Below are 14,469 nucleotides of genomic sequence, written 5' to 3' on the forward strand. Positions count from 1 at the left end.
CCCCCATCACCTGTTACCTCCGCTCCCCAGGTTGCCTGAAGTTCCCCGGCGGCGCCCGGCAGGACGGAGAGCGCCACGGCTGCGGCTGGCGGGGACCCTACAGTGGCTGCTGCAGCATGGGCTGGCTCAGGGGGATTGCCTTGCTTTCCTTGGGAGTATTACTAGCAGGAAGAGTCAACTGCCAGCATGTGAAGAATAATGTGCCGAGGCTTAAATTATCGTATAAAGGTAAGTCTGTTGTTCTCTCTTATTCTCGGTTTTCCTCCGAACCTCTTTTCTCCTTGCCCCGTCGCTCCCTCCCTCCTCACCTTCCTCACTGCTTTTCCTTATCTTCCAAAGGGGAAATTGACATTAAGAGAAATTTCTGAAAACATTTACTTAAAAAGCCCCTCCGTTCTGCCGTACCAGGCAGTTTAAACCCAGACAAAGAAGAGTTAGTTGCGATTGCAGACGAGGACTCCGGATCGTGCCGATCACTGTTAGAGCATTTTGCAGTCTTGTGCTATTTCACCGGACTTTACTCTTCAAAACGATGAGTCGCGTGTGGCCGCCCAGCTCACCTCCCTCGTGCTGGGCATGCAGTGCAAACACAATTCCAGATCTGGAATGGATAAAGATTTATATATATATTTTTTTTTATTTTATTTTATATTTTAGTCATGAAGTGGTTAATTTTCAAGTCATGAATATTCAGTTTGTACAAATCTGACAATCAGATGCCTAACATAAGCAGTAGATGGTGGGTTTGCCAAGAAACTATAAACTGAAAGGAACAGATCAGTCCAGAAAAGGAGGTGAGGACTGCTAGGCACCAGAAAATGCTGCGTATGGATGTTTAATGCAGTGCGATGTATTTGAACCGGGGTTGTTTTCGGTGTAGTCTGATGTGTGTCATTAGAGATCACAGGGAAGGTGTAACTGAAGAAAGAGAGCTGTGAGATTACGTTTATGTTTGAAATTGTGTAATGCCACTCACACTGCAGTTGTCAGTAATTAACTTTTGTATAATAGTGCCAGTATTAAAGGAGAACAGTGAAGTAGGCAGGCTCTTCTCTTTATCAGCATAGTTCCACTCTAAGTACATTTTCAGAAGCATTCATCAAATCTGGAGAATGTACAACTGGGAAAGAAGTTGAAAATGTAAGAGCTGTAGAGTGTTTTTTTAAACGGAGAGCTATACACCTAGGTGCATACACATCTCTCTGAAGAGCTGCCTCCTCATAATTCTCAGATTATTGATGGCTGAGAGAAGGAGCTGCAGCTACAGTTCTGAAAGGAGAGGAGAAATAACACACTGCTTCTACAGGGGGGAAAAAGAGAACATGTGTGTGCATGCCTGGTCATAGATGTCAATCTCAGTTTACAGCTTAGTGTCAGTACATCTCTTGCCAGTAGAAATATGTTTTCCCTTCTTTTTTCATCTTTGTCATGCTGCAATTGTGGGGGGGGGGGAAGTCCTCTCTGATACAGGGCAGGCGTCATTTTCACACTCCAGATGAAATAAAGAATTAAGCACCTGCAAAACTTGGATGCTCTGTGAAATAAATGCATGTGCTGGGTTTTCTTAAAGAACACATATGTGCATATTTGTGTGTATTTAAACTTGAAATTATATGAATGAAAAGAACAATTTAAGGGGTTTGGAGTCTGTTAATGAGAAAAAAAAATTGTATTTAACACAAAATCGATTATTTTGAGTAACTGAGTCTAAAGAGAGCTTCTACAATAACTGTATGTCATGCCAAAAACTCATTAAAAAAACTCTTAATTGCATCCAAACTTCTACAGTTTTACTGATATTCAGATTAGTATATAGAAGCATAAATGCTATAAAAATAACCTGTAAAGGGGTTTAATGGCTAATTAATTGTTGTTTATTTTTTTTTCACCCTTTTAAAGTTTATCTGTGGCTCAAGTCTGCTACCCCTGCTCATACTGGCTAAATGCACAGAAACTAATTTCAAAGACTTGCCAAATGTGACTGATGGTGGTTTTCTTTTTTTCTTTTCTCATTTTTCTCTTGGTTTTTTTGGGTTTTTTCCAGCCCATTGGTGCTATATCTGTGGACCCTTTAAAAAATATTTTGCTACTCTGCCGATTGGTTGTTTTCCAGTTCTGCTCTTGCTGGGATAAAGAGTCTAATTTTCATCTTTTAAAATATCAGATATCAAATTTTCCTATATGGTGAGTTCTATATGAGCAAAACAGGAAACAAGCTGAACATCAAAACTTTTATACTTGGTGGATCGTTGTGCAGCAAAAATGAGTTCAAATGGTGAGCAACCCTGTTTCCTATCTAGTGAAGACAGTACATGTGTACTTAATCCAAAGCAAGTTGAAGTCTGAAGACTTACAGGAATTCACACTGTAGCCTTTGATTCATATATTTGACTTCAAATATGTGTAACTCTAAAAATCAGATCGGCCTGCTCACGTTTAATGTTAAGTACCGGTGTAAATGCTTAGCCAGGTCAATAGGAGCCTGCTGCTGCATTGATCCCCAGGTATGGGGGTATCATTATTAGTCAGGGAAGACTTAAGCCTTATCAGCTGGTTCTTTTCCACACAAATTTTGTTTCCAGCACAGTGCTCAGTGCACAGATCAATGTTAACACCTTGCGTAGGAACATCCTTAAAAGCTGTGGGTATTGAAAATACGGCTTTTAGGCACTGACAGAATACCTCACGTGCTAATACTTATCTCTCTGGGTATACTTCACCGCCATGTGACTATGTGATACCAAGTGATTCATCTCTGTTTAAACTGCTTGCAAGTAGAAAAAGAAGCTACTCAATTACTTACCCATTTCTCATCTCTATGAAGAGATGTGGTTGAGTAAAATAAACTTATGATATTGACAAAGAACCCCCAAAGAGGCAGGGTGAAAAGAATGACCCAGGTGACTTCACTTTTCTGTGACCATCACTGTGCTTTCTTTTAAGACATGTGCTTGTTTGTCTAAACAAATACCTTGGAGCTAATTGTTGGTGCTTTATTTCAAAAGAAAATCAAGGATGTATTTTAACTTCTTGTTTGTCTCAACTAATTAGATGTCAAACATAGTTAAAAAGCTCAGGCATTTGCTTTAAAAGTTGGCAAAATGAGTCATGAAGGGTTAAATCCTGCCGACCTTGATTTCCTATGGTCACTTGCTTTCAAAGGCCTAGTATTAGTTCTGCCATTTCTCCAGTTGCTGAACAGAAGTTTTGGTGAGCTCCTGTTCTTACTTCCTCTTAACTTCTTGTTGTTCAGTCTTGCAGAAGATTAGAAGCATCCTACGGGCACAGTATGGATAGGAAATGGCAGAGAAAGTGTATAAATGCCTACATTAAGGCCACATCTGTGATCTGAAGTCTGCTTATTGTGAAGCAGAGTTCTGGTTATTTAGTTTACATCACCTTGATTCTGCTGGCATATTAAAGAAAGGAAATTTGAGGAGAGCAGTAGGAAAATCCTTGTCCATCTGAAATCTGTGATAGAGTTCCTGTTCAGTAGCTTTTAGGTTTTTCTCTGTACTTTATAAAGTTTCGAAGCATTTTCATCTTTGTACGTGGATTGGAAAGGTTTTACTCAGATGATACTCATCTCCTTATTTCAGTCAAAAGTAATTAATATGATTTAAAGCCTGATCCAAAGTTCATTGAAGCCACTAAGTGCTGGATCATAGCCTAAATGTGGTAAAACCAGCCATAAAACAGAAAGCTCAGTTGAGTTCTTCAACCACTGAGCTCCTCCTTCTTGTGTCCTTCAAAGCCTTTGTGTCCTTATTGTAGAGTAACAAGAAATGTCATTGTTGATGTATCAAAAGTAAAAGAATCTTTCCTTAAAGAGTGTAGGGGGCTTTATTCTTGCCTTTTTCTTTTTTTTTTTTTTAGTTTGTTGTGTTTTTTTCTAATCTCATTGTCTTCAATTCTGATGTCGGTTGTAGGTCTCTATATTGTGTCACCAGGTCACAGATTCTGTTCAGGAAACTCCTATTGAGCAGAGTTCTCAGAAAGATGGTGATCAAGTTGAGTGTGCAAAGTTTAAAACAATAAATACAGCCTTAAGTCCAGATGGATTTCTTGTATCATTTATTGTTTTGTATTTTCTTTTGCTGTCCTCTGTATGGGGCGGTAACAGCACAAACAGAGATGGGACCAGCTATAGTACCCTTTAAATATAAACTAATAAGTCAAATGAGAGTTTCTATCTGATTTGCAGATTTTTTTCATAAAGCAACCCTGATTTTTGCCTCCACATGAGTAAATCTTGTCAACCCAACTTTCTCAAATCCATCTGTCACGTCTTATTTTTCTATTGAAAATTACTAAATGCTCTAAGTATGTTTTGCAAGAGTACATGTGTGGTTCTCCTTTGTTATTGTTGCTCAATTGGATACATATTACTTGAGAAAAAAGTAAGTGGAAAAGCATTGCACACAGATTTAGCTCTATTACTCCCTGGCCTCAATTCAAGCCATATTAAAAGTAAGTGTCTTGTTTAAAGTTGCAGTGATAGTGACAACTACTCCATCCTTGATGTGCAGTTGATTTACAATTTTATAGCATGGATTTTTATCCAGATGAAATCCTGGCCCTAGTGAAAGCAATGGCAAAACTTGTCTGTTTCAATCTGTCCCACATGGGGTGATGAGGGAGGAATGGCACCACACTGAATTACCTGTATGTACACTAATGTAAATATGATACCTGGCTTTTAGTTTGTTCACTCAGTCTGGTTGTAGTTGATGACCTGCTGGTGGGTTTGATTGTGGTTTTTCCTTTCCTTCAAACTTTATAACTCACAATTCAATACCTCTGAAAATATTGGGAAAGCAGGACAAAGTGAGAGAAGGAAATGGGGAGAGAAATATTGGCAAGGGAGCCTGTTTCTCTTGAGCTGGGACCAGTATTGGAGTTTGTCTCAGATTTCAAGGTATCTGCTTAAAAACCTTTGCTTAAACTATCTTGTAAGAGTACTGTCTGAGGGCAAAGCCTTTCTGACATGCCTGCAAGGGAGAGAGCAGCCCTGACTTGAGAAGACACCATAGTGAAGGAAAGTAAATCAGGGACATTTGCATCTCTACCTTCCACTGTTTGTGACAAAATTTCTGCACGGCTCCAGCGCTCTCAGACCTCGCAGTTCAGTCAGTACAGGAGGCTGCAGGACAGTGAAGGTACCAGATGCATCCACAGGCACTTCAGCTTTTTTTTTTTTCTCAAAAATGAGTCTTTCAGGGAAGATCTGTGTGTTGGTCTTTGTGTTGCTGGTTGATTGGGGTCTTCCCAAGCCCTGGGACCTCTCAGGGAGATGGTAGGACTACCCTGCACCCTGCCAGGCTCTGACTGCCTCACAGCCTGACACCAGGGAGAGGCTGATGAAGGAAGTGCCTAAGCTCAGATCTTGCCTATATAGGGAAATTTTCAGCTAGATAATTAGGGCCTGAGACAGGCAGTGTAATTGGAACAAGGAGGGTGAAAACCTACCTCAACATTCTCGTTTTGCATTTCCAACTTTCCCATTTAATTCCAGTGGAAAAAGTGGTTTCTGAATTACAGAGCCTCCCTTTTCTGCAAAGCTGGAGTTCTCTATAATTATTTTTACTGTATGGTTTGCAAATGACTGAATTATTCATGGAAGGTGCTGTATTGACAGCCATGGAAACTCTACTTTTTTGCTGCAGACAAGGTGTGCAGCATTTCCTTGTACAGTTTGTAACAGCATCTTTAAAACTCTGACCTAGTATGGAATTTAAATTTCCATAGTTACACTGAGCTCAGTGAATCTTCTGATATGTGAAATCTGCCTTAAAATTTCCTTCTGTTCTTGAAGCTTTTGGTCAGGACTGAGGTACCTATCTGTTTGCTTAGGGTTTTTTCAGGTGTATACTTATTCCATAACATCTAGCAAAGCAGTATTTAAAATAATAAACCCATTCATAGCAGGTTGTTACAATGTAAATGTTTTGTTTTTGTTTTGGTTTTTTTTTTAATGATCTCTCCTGCATAGGAGTCTGCATGCACAGAAAGTATTTCCATGGAGTTCCAACCTGAAAAGAAACCATGAAATGATTGGTATTTTTAATTCATTCTTTTTTCTTGGAAGTGTTTTTCAGTTTTAATTTAATGCATTGCTATACTGTGATCCTTTTAATATGATTTTGGTTTGCTTTATCACTGATTCTGCATATGGCCTTTAATGCCCACAGCTGCTGCTAGAGAATCTTCTTTATTTACTTCCTCTGGCCCACAGACTTTTCCCTCATGAGCATACCTGGAACACAACAATGGAAGCACCTGCAATACAAAGTTGTTCCAGTATTTTCAACATTTTCTTCATCAGCTGGAGCCTGAGTTGACCCCAGTTCAATCTGAAGCAAAATCACACCTTCACCTGAGGCAGCGCCTAAGCAACTGAGAAGAAAACAAATCCTTCTAAGTGGTGTCAATGGTTGTGACATTTTCCAGTTGTTTGAAAGCTAAAAAGGGTAAAATTGTTTTCAGGCTCCCACACACTTATTTTTAAGCAAATGTGTGGGGTGGACCCTGGGAGCTCTATGTTAAACTTTTAAATGGAGGTATTGTAACCTGTTATGGTGCTCTTGTTAACTGAGGTTACACGTTAAAATTGTTGCTGCTGCTGTGCTGGTGGGCAATTCAGCGAAGTCCTTCCCTTGCAGGATTAAAGCTCCCTTCAGAAATGTCTGCAAGTTCTCGGTCCTCCCACATACAGCCTTCATATAGGTTAGCTGCTCTCTTCCAGTAACAGCTGTGGATAGTGAGAATAACTGTGGGGTAATACTTTTACTTGACTTCTCCTATTTTTTCCAAGTGGGATAGTGTCTGAATATACAAGAGATAAAAGGATGGCTACAGCTGTTGAGAGCATCAGAAATCTTAAGAGTCTTGTAACTTTCTCTTGCACCAAAGGAAGTTCTCTGTGGTGTCTTTTTCTTTGTGACTGACACAGTCAGTTTAGGCTCTTTTCACTGTCAGGGGGAAGAAGAAGCATCTCCAGAGAGTTAATCTTGGGTTAGGCAGAATGAATAAGGTTTTAAGGATGCTCATCACTTGTCATTGACTGTAACAGGAATTAAGCTCCTTGTTCATTTATTTAGTTTCTTTCTCACTGGGAATGTATCAAAAGAAGGTACTAATTAAGTGCCATTCAAGAATGTAGGCTGTATTCTGATCCAAATCTTCCTAATTTAATAAACTTTTTTTGCCTAAGTAAGTATTTAAAGCAGTGTGAAAATTAAGCTGATGAAACATACATATGACCTCAGTATCTGTGATCTTGAGGTCGCTTGTGACTCTTGTCTAAATTTGCACCAAACTTGTAGTATGGAGAGACAGCTACATTTTTCATAATTTTAAAACAATTACCTAATTTAATTCTCACGTTTTCCATGTCTCTCCTCCTTAATAAGCTCATCCCAATTCCAGTGACACATCCTGGAAGTGACTGTCTGGGGCTGCAGAGCTTTACTGATTTAATGGCTTAATCATTTAGAGCTTTCAATAAGCTGTCCCCTGGCCAGCTCAATTACCTTCTGAATGTTTCTGCACTTTAAAGAGAAAAACATATTCAAGATTCAATTTCATGGAGCGTAGTTTGCAAATAAAAATCCATGCGTATATGTGCAATTCAAAGGACAGGTGTCATGACCCCAAGTCTACACTTTTTCAGCTGAACTATTTCAATAGTGAGAGTGGGATGAAGCCTAATTTATTAATTCCTAAAAATTCTAAATAGATCTACAGTTTGAGGGATTCTTTTCTCCCTTTGGGGATTACAGATCCCCCTTGAACTAGACATATCTACAGCAATCTGCGAAATGTGTGAGCACTACTCTACTCTGTGTCATGTCCAGTTTTCATCCTTTGCTGTTTGATAGCCAAACACAGTAAAGTCAGAAGTTTTTGCCATTCTTCTGATGTTTTAAAGTTGTTTGACATTTATTGGGCTGCCTGCTTATCTCTCCAGCTGGATGTTGCAGAAACTTTAGAAGCGAGCAGTCAAATAAAATTCTCATCTCTTATAAATATTTTCATGCAAAGTTGGATCTTGCAGGGAACAATCTGAGGAATGAAGTAGTTATTTGCTTTCATCTAACTTGTGGAAGGAGGAAAAAGAAAGCTCTCCTTTACACCTCAGTCTAATGAAGCAAAGCTCATGTTAGTTCTGACGGCCCCTCTTGGCTGCTTTTGAAATTCCAGCCTTGTATGAGAAAAGGACACAAAAAACCTTGGTGAGATAATTTAAAGGATTTGGAGGATTTTCAAGGGGGATGGGTTGGTGGCCTTTTCTAGAGGAATCACATGATAAATACAGCTCACAGGCATCTGAAAGAACTGCAGAGAGTGCAGGGTACAGCTTTCATCTCCATGCTGGAATGGCAATAACTCTCCTTTGCTATACACAGATCCCACGTGTAGCCAAGGTACAGAATGAGGTCCCTTAAGATAAAGTGGTGATTTCAGGGTGTTAATATTACTTTGACTTTTTAAATGGATTTCCTAGTGGAACTTCATTACTTTCATTACTGAATGTGTGGTCTGAAATGGTTCTGACTCCTAAGGAAGCTCTTTTTCTCAAAGCACAGCAAAGGTCATATCAGTAAGGACTAGTGTTGCTCTGTAGTATATTCAGGCCAACTTTGTCTCCCCTCCACACCAGGTCCTTTCCAAGGTCTCCATCCTCCTAGGCCCATGAGATAAATCCAGTTCCTGTCAAGTGATAGGAGGGACAGCAGAAATGATGTCTGGGAATCTGGGAAAAACAATTTTATCTTCAAGATTGCATTTTCCCCTATATTCACTTCTACTAAAGCAGATGAATGACTCTATCAAAACTTCTTGGGCTGATGGCCTTGTAGACAGCATCACAAATGTGTTGCTGAGGTACCTGCAAATTGTATAGTTAGGAAATCGCTTCATTCTGAATTGCTGTTCTTCCAAGAAGTGACAAGAGTCCACCCAACCAGACCAAATATATATTTAGTTGTACAGGAAGGTGTGGTAGCATTTTCAAAGAACTCTGTGTGACACTTCTCTGCAAGATCACAAACATCAGCAAAGCAGTATTCCAGGGTGTTGGCTGTTGGGTTATCAGTATGGCAAACATCAGTCTATATTTTTGTTCCAAATGTGTATCCCTAGACGTTTGTTCTCTAGACGTAAAAACTGACCTGCAACAATCTGGCAAGCAAGATTTCATCTCAAGTGAAAAGATTCAGGAATTTGTTAAAATTGAAGCTATTTTCATAGCTCACTTTAAAGGAGTTTTATGAAGTAAAGTATTAACAACAATGTTATATGTTGAAAATTTTGCTTTTCTCTGGAGCCTGTAGTATTGAGATCAAAAATTGCATACATTTCTAATACTAATTGTTCAGACTTTTTTTTTCTTATCTGTAATGGGAAACTACTGGATATTCAACTTCTTTTTCTTGCATCCTTTTACAATTTTGTGTTTTATCATTCTTTAAAACTGCATTGTGACTCACTTCGCTATTGGACAATAGTCATAAATCAGGAAAGTTTTGTTAATCTCACCTACATTACCTTCAAATGGAGGTTAGACATTAGCAGAAAGCCAGTACCACAGCTGATGATACACAGGAACTCTGTACTGTAAAGAGAATCAAAGAAAGTACCATAAATGTGAAATCCTATTAATTCCTTGGCTCTTTGTCAGTTTCTTCACCTGTAAAGTGGTATTAAGTGATTTCTTGAGGAATTGCTGGAGGTCAGAGAATTGCCATGCTTATTCAGAGCTGTATCCTACTCTCAGAATAATCCCATTAAGGTGTGTATTCAAAGTTCAGTCAGAACTTATTTTTGATCAACACAGAAAGACCCTTAAAGTGATTATAATGGTAATATTCACAGCTGTGTATGCCTGTGACATGAAACACATCCCTATTATCCAAAAAGCATTTTAATTCCATTTGGATATTCCATATAATTTTAGACAGGAGCCCTTCCAATTTTTTTTTTAGAGTATCCACCTCTATTTCAAACTAAACACACTGTGAGGGTGATTACAGATGGCTCTGAAAAAGAGCCTTTGTGTTTAGTCTTTGCAGTATTGTCTACCCATGGTGTGTGCGTACTTCTGAGATTCTGACCAATTTCTCTGAGTTTAAGCTAGGGTTTGTTTCTTTATTATCATGGCTGATAGTCATATTTTAAAATTCAAAGGGACTAAAAAGTGTTTTTTTTTTTTTTTTTCTTGTGCTTACCAGACAAAACTAAAACCTCTAAAAACCAACTAAAACTTGGGGCAATTTCTCCCTTTCTACTCAGTCTGAACATACCTTTCCAAGCCACTGGTGCTAAACACTCCCTGGCTCATTCCAAGAATGAGTCTAAGAATCCAAGAGATTCTGGACAAAAACCTCTGCTTTCTTTGGGCACATATTCTTTTTTTCTGACTTTCCATGCCCCAGATGTTCCCCAGCCTTCTCCAGGATGAGGGCAACCTTTCCTAGACACTTGGGGAAGTATTCAGTAATCAGCTGAGTCAGTTATAATTGCCTATCATTTGTGACTCACTCACTGGAAAACTGTTGCTTGACAGCCCTAGTTCAAACCTAATAATGAGGATAAACTGCTGTAATAAATTCATATGTAGAATTTTGCATCTTAGAAAGATTCAAATCTTTGTTCCTAAAAAAAGTAGGAAAGCACCTGATCCCTTTGTCACCCTGGCCTATGAAAATAAAATTGGTGTTTCTTATATTCCACATACCTTAAATGCAGCATTTAAATATTATCTTCAGTGAATTATCTCAAGGAATGTTTTTCTTTGCTTTTATACTTCCTCATGCCAATTACATGATGTAATTGTTGTTTTCAATAGCATTCTTTTTCCATAATAAGCTAACCATTTTCATGCCATTAATTAAGAAATACAAGGAAAATACAAGTTTTTGTGTGATTTTGATGACTTTTTGACTTCATACACAAGTTTGTAGTTTAACATGTTAAACTATGGTGTCTTACTTGAACACATGCTACCTTGTTTTCTTACAGTTTTGCAGGTGCTAGAAGAGCCAAGTTCAATTCTTGAGGCTGGCAAGCTGACCAGCTGAGAGCAATGGAAAAGGTCCTATTTACTGGTGTCAAAAAACTTTTTCATATGTTTTCAGAGAGACAAATGTCAAGTGTCATGTGTATTACTATTCTATGTTAGAAATTTTAAGCAGTCATGAACTGTTCTGGTGTAAACCAAATGTAACATCCTAAGTGTGACTGCAGTGCTGCATGTTTAGACCCCTGATTCTGCTAATTGACATTTTACCAAAGAGAATGAGGACATGTCTGAGCAATGCAACTTGTAGCTTTTTAATACAATTTCCATAGCTGAGACCATAAACAGCCCCTTAAGGTTGTTTCTCATAACTGCCACTCTTAAATTTTTTTCTGCCAGTATGTAGGAATATGATAAATACTGAATTTTGTTTCACTGTAGGTTCACCCCCATTACTATGCATAGAAACTATTTTACCTTACGCCAGACATATGGAAGTGATCAGTGTATGTAAATTGTATGAGAAGAGGTGAAATACAGCTTTCTAGACAAGGAAATGTGTACTTGTTTCTGGTTATAAGATACTGAGAGCACCCCAGAAAAGACTTTAAGTCGTCTTAAGACAAGTTTCCCTTTAAAAGTAGCAATTGGCGAGAGGGTTGAATAGCGAGGATTTTTAATAATCAACATGAAAGTACAGTTTTGTCCTGAGCTGAACTGCCCAGTCAGATCTCTTGGACAATGGGATTTAAGAGGCAATTGTTCCATGTGCAGGGCCAGACCATGGACCTCCTTCTGAACTGTTCTACAACCCACTGTGCTCAATAGTCGAAGTCAAGTTTCTACAAACACAGGGTTTAACTGGCAGGGCCAGCTTAAATGTCTGCTTTTCATTTTCCTCCTCTGATAACATGGTGCCCACAGTTCAATGACTTGAGCCTATTCTAAAAATCAGCTTTTGAGGGGCTGAGTTATGTTCTGGGTGACCACAGGAGGAAACACCAAGAGCTTAAGTCAGTTCTGCTTTTCAAATATGTTTTAAAGTTACTGTCCCCCAGATGGTGACTGAGAAATCAATACTTGTTTTATGACTAATAGGTATTCACTGTGCTCCCCAAACTTTCCATTCCAATAAAGTTGGATTTTTTTCATATTCGGTATTGCAGAATAAGAAACTAATCTAGAGTCTGGCAGGCCTTTATTCTAAGGCACTGTCATATCTTTCATTCTGAGTTGAAAAATGGACAGATCATTGGGTTTCACAAATGTGTGGAGGAGCTGTCAAAGTTTCCATTAGCATGTGAATGGTCAGCTGAGGTAGGAAGGGGGATATGTAAATAATTCTCTAGCTAGCTCCTGGCAAAGATCATTGCATTTCAAAGTACTGTGAAAAGCAGCACCATAAAACTTTAACCTATTCACTGGTATGGAAACTCCCACACCTTAAATTGATCCACTCTAATAATGACCACTTGGGGAAAATGAATCTTAGAAAGCAATATCAGGTCTCCAAGTACTATACATTTTCTGCTTCTTTTAATATTTCATAAAAAATAAGCTCAAAAAGCCACTCTTCCTTCTCCCCCAATGAGGGGGGGAAGGGAAAAAGCCACAAGATCTAAGCAGTAAGCAGATGTAGACCTTCATTGAAAATCTGGCAGATAAGTGTGATAGGAGTGAAAGAAATGTAAAGGATTTGAGTATTATTCTGTATTATGTCAGTATCTGACCCAGGAGGCACCCAAGAAAATCATTACTTTAATCTTCCTTACAAACTGCCCAGCATTTCACTGTTCTGTTCTGCTGCTGTAATTCAGGACATGCTAAGCTAGATAAAGATGAATGTTGTAGTTTAAAACCAAACATGTCCTTCAAAATACACAATTGTTCATGTATCCAAAAAGGCAAATAAGTAAAAGTAAACAGTAGAAAAATGAGGAACACAGAGTAAAACTATATCTTAATAGGCTCAGAGTCAAACAGTTTTCTGCATATTTTATTGTGCCTCATATCTGCTTAGATAGAATTGGTATGTGTGTATATGGAGAGACAATGATTTACTAAACCCTTTATGCCTGAAGCAGCCTCAAAACCTGTGATTAGACAGGCACAAGGACTAGAAAAGTTTCCAAAGTAAATTTCACCTCCAAAATTGATACGGGTTATGTACCTACCCCTTAATAATGATTTATAATAAAGCTTGGGATTGTTGCTGTAGGTTACCAATATAATTTCCCTGGTACTGTTTTGTAGTCTCTATCTACTTACTCAAAATCCCATGATTAATTTCATTCAATCTCCATATTTCAGAAAATAATTTATTTTACCCCTGTAATCATTTACAGCACACTCTTTCTCACAAAGCTTCTGTGCACTAATTTGGTCTGGCTACACTGTTCAAAAAAAACCTACAAAGTTAAATGGAATTTAAATCAGTAGAGTTAAAAAGGGCAGTTATTCAAAGGCTCTGGGATTTGCTCTATCACATAATATTCCTGTAATGAAATTTGTCTTGGTATTTACCAGGTCATTAAAAACAACAACAAAAAAGGACTGATCTAACAAACTCCTGCTCACTTGAGTAGTCCTTTTGATTTCAATGTACCTGGTACTTGTGGTATGAAGTGTCCTTTGGAGAGGCTATGCAAGTTATTCTTCACTTAGAAAATAATCAACAAATGAACCTAAGCAATTGTAGGGATCACTTGAAATTTTTGAGCTCTGCCCATTTAATGGGAAGAAATTATGCAAAAAACTGTTCAAAATGTAGCTCTACTCACATGAAAGTTTTCATTCAGTAATAATCCCTCTTGATCTGTCTTATCCCATGTTTCCTCTGTGCTCTACCACAAGAGGAGCATTCCCTGCCTTGCTGTGGTTCTTTGTGTCGTCGTGTCGGGTGGGATGCAGTATCAGTTAAAGTCACTATGAAAGGCCCTTAGTCTGGTAGATATTTGAGTATTAATATGAAATGTGATCTGATTTTTTTTGATGGCCAGGCAATTTTAAACTGAGTTTTTGAGGAAAGGAATGTCATCTCTCATTCAAGCTCTGTTCCATTTTCCCTATTAACGGGTTTTTCCATTAGACCCTCTGTGTGACTGTACATGGAGCACACATTAGGCAGTTCTGCTGATTCAAGCACAGTAACTTTTGATAAAGTATTACCACAATATTGGAATATGGAATGCAGCAGTTCTGTTTTAATAACCATTCTCAATCTATCAAAAAAGGGCACAGCATTGTGGAAACTATCCTTTACTGGAGTATTACTTATGTATTGTAGCTATGGCTTCAGGCACTTTGAGTGAAAGTTGCTCTGACTGCTTCTCACATGAGCTGGTTGAAGAGAGCCCGGGAGATCTCCCCACAGCAGGAGACTCCAGAGCTGCTTTCCTGCCACTCCAAATAGCTAACACTAGCAACTGAGCAAGGAATCCCTGCTCCTT

The 14,469-nt window shown here is 38.5% G+C and overlaps 1 protein-coding gene across 1 annotated transcript in view; it reads left to right on the forward strand.

The window, feature by feature from the left end:
• Positions 1 to 6: 6 nt before the first annotated feature.
• Positions 7 to 14,469, forward strand: part of SEMA3A (semaphorin 3A) — a 160,354-nt gene continuing 145,891 nt past the window's right edge. The window contains exon 1 of the mRNA XM_033514484.1: positions 7 to 228. Coding sequence (XP_033370375.1) covers positions 117 to 228 — 112 coding nt within the window. The 5' untranslated portion in view covers positions 7 to 116. The remainder of the gene's footprint in view (positions 229 to 14,469) is intronic.

This window comes from Parus major, chromosome 1A, assembly GCF_001522545.3.
Source record: "Parus major isolate Abel chromosome 1A, Parus_major1.1, whole genome shotgun sequence".
Taxonomy (NCBI): Eukaryota; Metazoa; Chordata; class Aves; order Passeriformes; family Paridae; genus Parus; species Parus major.